The sequence below is a fragment of the Malus domestica genome, chromosome 04 (genome assembly GCF_042453785.1).
Source record: "Malus domestica chromosome 04, GDT2T_hap1".
Lineage (NCBI taxonomy): Eukaryota > Viridiplantae > Streptophyta > Magnoliopsida > Rosales > Rosaceae > Malus > Malus domestica.
In genome coordinates, this window is record NC_091664.1 from 792292 (window position 1) to 798972 (window position 6681).

Consider the following 6681-nt stretch of genomic DNA (forward strand, 5'->3'; position numbering starts at 1 on the left):
CCGTTCCTCTTCTTAATGTAGATAATATTGTTTGCGGGCTTAACCTTCCAATGAGATAGCAATATGTAATTTAAATTCGTATTTGGCAAAAATCGAACCTAATATCTCTTACTTATAAGTAAAGAAAAATGTTATTAGATCGTATTACTAAGTGGCGAAACTTATATAATATTGAATTCGGCTATTTTGCCACTCATCTACATAATAATGAGCCAAATATTCTTGTGAGATGAGGGTTTGTCTTTTCACCACTAAAAAAAAGATGAAATAAATCTCTTTAGTGGCGGTGTCGGTTGGGGTCGGTTGGACTTTGAGAAGAAGCACGAGACAACTGTTTGGTATTGAGGAATGCTTTTTAATTCCTTAAAAAACTCGATATTCTTTTTTCGTTTTACCCTTGTTCTGAAAATCCAACTTTTCTCTCCTACAAAATTCAACCCCTGGTTCTCTTTTTATTGACCCTAAAAATTACACGGATTAGACCGAAGTAATCTAGGAGCTAATTGCTAATGTGAATGTACCAATTTATTATCAAGCTAGGTCTGGCTCCTACACCGGGTGACTTCAGTTGACGAAGAAACACTTTCGGCTTTGAGTTTAAAACCTGAAGACAAGGTTATGTCTTCTACTACAAAGTACAATCTTCTGCAATAGGTTCAACGACTTCAATTATATTTGTGAAAATATAAGTGCGCATAATCGGTATCAAGTTGTTGGGACAAATATACGAAAAGGAAATTAACATCTTTATGGTGATTGTAATTCGGTCGTCTGAATGCCGAACTCTGAATGGTACTTGTGAATCCCTATTATAGAACACCTCACTTCTTTGAGAGAGCAAATAAAGTGACCTCTTTCGGTAAAAGAATCAAAGACTCTTCGCCAGCTGAGACTTGGGATAAATAACCAGAAACTCCTAAGCCAAGCTGATTCTACTGCTCCAATTATGTTCATCCGAACTGAATTGTAAATGATTTGTCAACCTAGTGATGTTTAACCATACTAAATATGTGTTGAAAAAAGTTAGTGAAGCAGTTAGTATTTTTCTTAGGAGTGTGAGAGGGTTTCACATAGAGCGTTTGTCTGTGTGTTGAGCTGAAGGTCATCTCTATGTTGCAAACCACTTGTATTTATAGGAAAATTTGGTGATGGCCAAGTCTGTCGAGTAGTAGAATCACACTAGGATTAAAAGTCCCTAGGGTTATAAAACTTCACTCAATATTATCCTTGTTCAATCAAGACACCGCCACGGCCGAGTTTCACATGTACTAGGATTCTCAACCCAATAGCCAACCGAATAGGCTTGGGTTGACATTATTGAAATCCATTTTCACCCAAGAAAATGGGCGAATCAACCCACTTAATCCATTCTAAGGCGGGTTGGGTTGGGCAGGTTCAATGGGTTGAGATTGTTTACTTTCTTTTTTATTTTGACAAAAAAATAAAAGAAAAAGAGGCAAGTATAAGTGACAAATAATCTAAAATACATATCATATTAAACTTAGTGTGAATATGGTGTTGCAGCATCACTATCTGTTACTTAATTATTAAATTTCATTATTTAACTAAAGTTAAATAAACAAGTGTGTTTAGTAACCATTAAGTTTATATATGTCCATGTAACATACATTTATGTTTAAGAATTGTTGATATTTGGGTGGGTTGATTTCAATCGGATTAATAATACTTTAACCCAACCCAACTCACCTACAAGTTGGGTTGGTCGGGTTGGTCCGTGAACCCACTAAAATGCCTACCCCTAGTTGTATGTTTCACAGGGATGTGATAGGATGTATTTGTAGTGTACCACAACCTATGCTTGATAAGCGGAATCCTAATAGGAAGAGAAATACGAAAATAACACGATACCGGCCGTTTAGTACTATAGGTTTAGTAGTATTCCTCTTAACTTGTAAGTGAGAGGAGTTCGATACCAATTTGTTCCCCTACCCCTTTCAAGTCTTATGTAATACTAAATAGGGTAAATATATTTTTGTATAAAAATAAAATAAAAAATATGCTAAAAACTCAAAATGTTGTTTTGGGCTAGTAAACAATAGAATTCGACTCAAAAAACCCATATCAGACACCAGAGCCCAACCATACAACGTTTTGCTGCTGATTTTATGCTTATCGAGTTGCTCTTCAATCCTTCCACATTCTGCATATTTGTGTTATACTATCGATTTTATGCTTATCAAGCTGCTCTTCAATCCTTTCAGTCATCTTATACTGTACATTGCAAGTAAACATTAATAAATAGCACCATATAGATTGAGCCCTAAAGTTGAAGATGGCTAGTGGTCATGGGCTGAAAAATGGAGTCGGACTCCAAAGCAGCTGCCAACTCCGGCCACAGGATAGAAGAAACAGTCCATGAGCCATCACCCTTTGCACTTGACCTTTGGTTCATGTAAGCCACTCCAATCCTCTCAATTGTGGAACAAACAGTCCCAAGCACCGGACTCCCAAATCCAAAGTCCAACTCACCAACTGGAAACCTACTTCCTGATGACAAAACAAGCGTTGGGCCTCCTTGTCCCAGGACAACCCTGGATAGCATAATCCCAGGCCTGTGACACTCAATCCAATCAATCAAGTCCAAGAAATGCTCCTCATTTGTCACCTTTGAAATTGCCTCACCAACCATATCAGCAACTTCTGAGATTGAATTTTGATTCAAATCACTCACACTTGCCTCTCCAAATGCCACAGACAACACATTTCCAATGTAATTTGACAATGAGTTTTCATCTTCCTTTTTGTGCAATCTAGACCGTCCATCTACCAGCCACCCCATCTTGCACATTCCATGAGATTTTGTATCGATGGCAGTGACCATGGTTTTCCATATGTAAGCCGAGACTGCCTCAATTTTTGTTCTCTGCTTTCCATTTCTTGATGCAAGATTTTGCAGCTGCTTGATGCTCGAACCGTCGATGAAATAAAGACGCTTAATCAAGGTTTTGGCTGTTGGGATATTCATAATCTCTTCCATGGTGCACTTGACAAACGTGTGGTCCAAGGAAGAGTGATACGTTGGAGGGCTTCGCGCACGAAGGTGTAGGTTTCTCCGGTGATCTGGCATGCAGGAAATCGGCTTCTTTCGTGCTATTTCGGACCATGAGAGAAGAAAATTGCCAAAGCTAGTGGCGTCACCAAGTGCATGGTCAAAAGTGAACGTGATTGAAACGCCTCCGCATGTATAAAATGTGGCTTGAACTTGTAAAGGAAAATCAGGGTTGATGGAGACTAGTTTATCCTTTTGAAGAGATAGATCAATATTGTAGAAATTCAATCTTTTCAAAGGAATGTTGGCATGAGCTTCCACAACTAGGGCACCCGAGTTGTCACACATGATTTTGGGCTCGTTGGTATGCGGGTTAGTGACAATTCGACCGCAGAAGGGGTAGTAACAGTCGAGAGTATTGGCAAGGGAGGTCTTTAAGGACTCAATGATAGAGGTAAAGTTGGAAGCATCATGATCGTGATCATGGGGTTTGTTGGGATAGAAATAGAAGTATGTGACCGGAAAGCGGCCGGAGAGCAAGTCGAGGTTTGAGAGAGTGAGGATGTGAGGCTGGTCCGGCATGGGATTTGTAGCTTTGACAATAAACTTGCCGGTGAAGTTCACTTCGAAATCAGTCTCTACTGCCATTGGAAATTATTTTAGCTGGTTTAAGTTTGAGGAAAATCTTTGGGTCATAAGCATATTTATATTGTGTTATGGACACAAGTTGGTGACTCGAACATGAACCTCACAGTCTGTCTGTAGCAAACTATCAAGAAAATTACCCAAATTAACAGACCTATTAGCAATGAATATTGACTCGTTTCGTTATTCCTTTTTAGGAAATGTATCTTCAGTCAGAAACAAACCCCAAAAATTCGAAAATATACCAATCACTGCATAAACACTATTCATGTTAGAATTCGAGTCTTCGAATCATGCGTCAAAGAAACTTCATCAAATTGAGGTACGCGTTCAATAGTTCATTTAAGGATGGATTCACTTTAGTAGGAGATCATATTTTCCAGTGTGCCCGGAACACGCGGCGGAACATCACATCTCACTATACAACTAGAATAACACTTCCAAAAAAAAACTTTACTCCACTTATATAATAGCATGTATTGTATAACCGTATTCCGAATCATTGAAAAATCTATCCCTTAATGGAGTATTGTTGTTATCATTATCTTCTCTTTTTTTCTTTTGTATAATACCTTTCAACGGACACATTTCATAGGAGAATAAAATTTTAGTTTGTATATGGTGACGAAGAGAGTCGGTACTCGGTGGAAAAACACATTTGATTTGAGCCCTCAAGTTTGGCAGGCAACATGATTGTTAACCCATGATTCTGAACCAGCCGTTGAAGAATTGAAGCATAAGAATACACGGAACTCGGCTTAGTTTATATATTCATCAATAATATTCCACAACAAGAGCTAGCTCCATATATCACACTGACTTCTTGAAAAAAGCGGAGATTCCATATAAAATTAATTAATAATATAAGAAGTAATTTAACTTCTTACACGTCTCATCATGTGTGGCGAATTTTCAAACTTAACACATGAATAACACAAACGGAATGACGTGGAATGAATAATGCGAATGGGATGACGTGGAGCACATGTGGCTGTTGGGCTTCACACGTGGGCAAACATGCTTTAATACCATAAAGAAAGTTATGGTTCTACCATAACACCAATTGACAATATAAAAAAATAACTCAGCCTCTTATAAGCCCTTACATGATTTGATCTCTTACCGATGTGGGACTTTGGTCTCACATTTTCATTTTCACACTTGTTCTCTTAGATTCTAGTATCCAATAAAATTTTGTTGTATCTTCTCTTTTAATTTTAGATTAAAATCGAACAGTGAATAACTACGGTTTTTTTATATCATATATCACAAATACAAATGTAATCAATTTGAAAACAACTTTTGTAGATTCCCCATTAGCTTGCTCGCTGTGGGTCAAAAATGCGCGTCATATCATAGTTAGCTTGCCTATTTCGGTACTCATAATACGGACAATATAGTTGATTCCATAAATTTGGGAGGGGGAGGCATTTGCTTTGCTAGCCACTTAAAATTGTAGCATTCTGGTCTCGTCTTTGATACGAAATCTTAGAATCTTAGGGCGTGTTTGTTTACACTCATTAGATCTCACTGTACTAGACTAGCTTAGCTAAGATTATTAAGCCATGTTTGGTGCAAGCTAGGACTAAGTTTAATGGGACTAGCTCGGACTCGTTCCGACTAAACTTTTCGCTAGCTGGGCTTAGCGAGGCCGGGCAAAAAGGATGGGATTGCTAAGACCATCGCTTCGCTTCATCACCGTGCTGATGCTTCGACTTCCTCAGTCGTCTTCCTCTTCATCTTCCACAGATCCCCAACTGCTGCAATTAAGCTTTTCCTCTTTCTCGGCCAACAATCAACCGATTCAGTAGCACCAGCTCTCGCACAGGCCCTACCCGTAGGCTGCATCTCCAGATCTCGTGCCACTGATCGTCGCATCTTCCTCGAGGCCGCCAAGCGCTCTGCCAGGAGGATGCATCTGCAAGTTTGTCGTCGATTTGTAGATCCGACGATCCGAGCCTTTGCAAATTGAAAAAAAAAAATTGGGATTTTTCTGGATTTGATATGAAGAGAAAGTAAATTAAAAGAAGAGAAATATGAGTTTTAATTGAAGAGAAAGCAAATAAAAAAAGAGGAAGTTTCTAGGTTTGATTATTAGTGGAAGCAAATCTGGGCTTGCGAAGAAGAAAATGCAAACCAGAGAAGAAAAGTAGGGGGATGAGGAGAGAGAATCAAATAAAAAAAGTGTGTAAATATTAATAAAATGAATAAGAAAATGACAAAAAAGTATTTTAGCTCTAAAATAATTTAGTCCGTGATTTAGTCTTATATTACATCAAACGCTTCATTATTCTTATACTATTTAGTCCATGCCAAGCCAATCTAGTTTAGTCCCTAAAGTTAGTCCAGTCCGAGATAGTCTGATGCAACAAACGCTCCCTTAGTGCTTGTCTTGTCACCATTAAAAATGTGTTGTGGTTTGAAAATACAAGCATGAGGGCATTAGCATGCATATGTCCACTGAGTCCGGATCCTCTTTTAAAGATCTTGAAGAATTGTGAATCGTCGTTCATCTTACATCGTGCAGTTATAAATCATTTTAAATTTTTTAATTTAAAAATAAATATATACAATACTTGATAAAAACTAACCACATAATGTAAAACGAACGGATATAATTCACAAATCTCTAGGATCTTCATCAAAAGAATCCGAAGAGGATCCTGTTGGTATGTCCACTAATAAGGTGGCCAACAAACACTAATTCCCGAGTTTACTTTATAAATGAATTCGGCCAATTTAATATTTTACGGTCCGAATCTAATGAAATCGTAATTAGAAAACTATAAATTGTTGACATACAAAACATGACATCCAAACGAAAGCACTGCTGCAAGTCCTGTCTTTTTGCATAAAAGTTTTGGATTCCAAGAACCACCATATATGAGCAAGTTAAGAAATACTGACTTGGGTCACGAACAGTGCCTTTGACAGTATAACCCTTTTGCAATAAGAACTTCACCAACCGTGATGCTGTGTAACCCGAGGCTCCTGTTACAGTCTTCCCTTCTCCAGTAATCATCTCT

At 38.0% G+C, this 6681-nt stretch overlaps 1 protein-coding gene and 1 long non-coding RNA gene across 2 annotated transcripts; both read right to left on the reverse strand.

Annotated features, from left to right (window-relative positions):
• Window positions 1-2047: 2047 nt before the first annotated feature.
• Window positions 2048-3662, reverse strand: LOC103443566 (coniferyl alcohol acyltransferase). The gene has a single exon (XM_008382439.3). The coding sequence runs from the start codon at window positions 3656-3658 to the stop codon at window positions 2282-2284; it is 1377 nt and encodes a 458-aa protein (XP_008380661.1). The 5' UTR covers window positions 3659-3662; the 3' UTR covers window positions 2048-2281.
• Window positions 3663-4891: 1229 nt separating this feature from the next.
• LOC108174104 (uncharacterized) lies at window positions 4892-6681 on the reverse strand. Its single transcript, XR_011579619.1, has 2 exons — window positions 6563-6681; window positions 4892-5614 (listed from the first exon to the last, which is right to left on the reverse strand). It is a non-coding gene; the product is annotated as an uncharacterized lncRNA (long non-coding RNA).

Excerpts from the sequence above, each read along its gene's own strand:
- LOC103443566 (XM_008382439.3), bottom strand. The coding sequence starts at position 3,658 with ATGGCAGTAGAGACTGATTTCGAAGTGAACTTCACCGGCAAGTTTATT.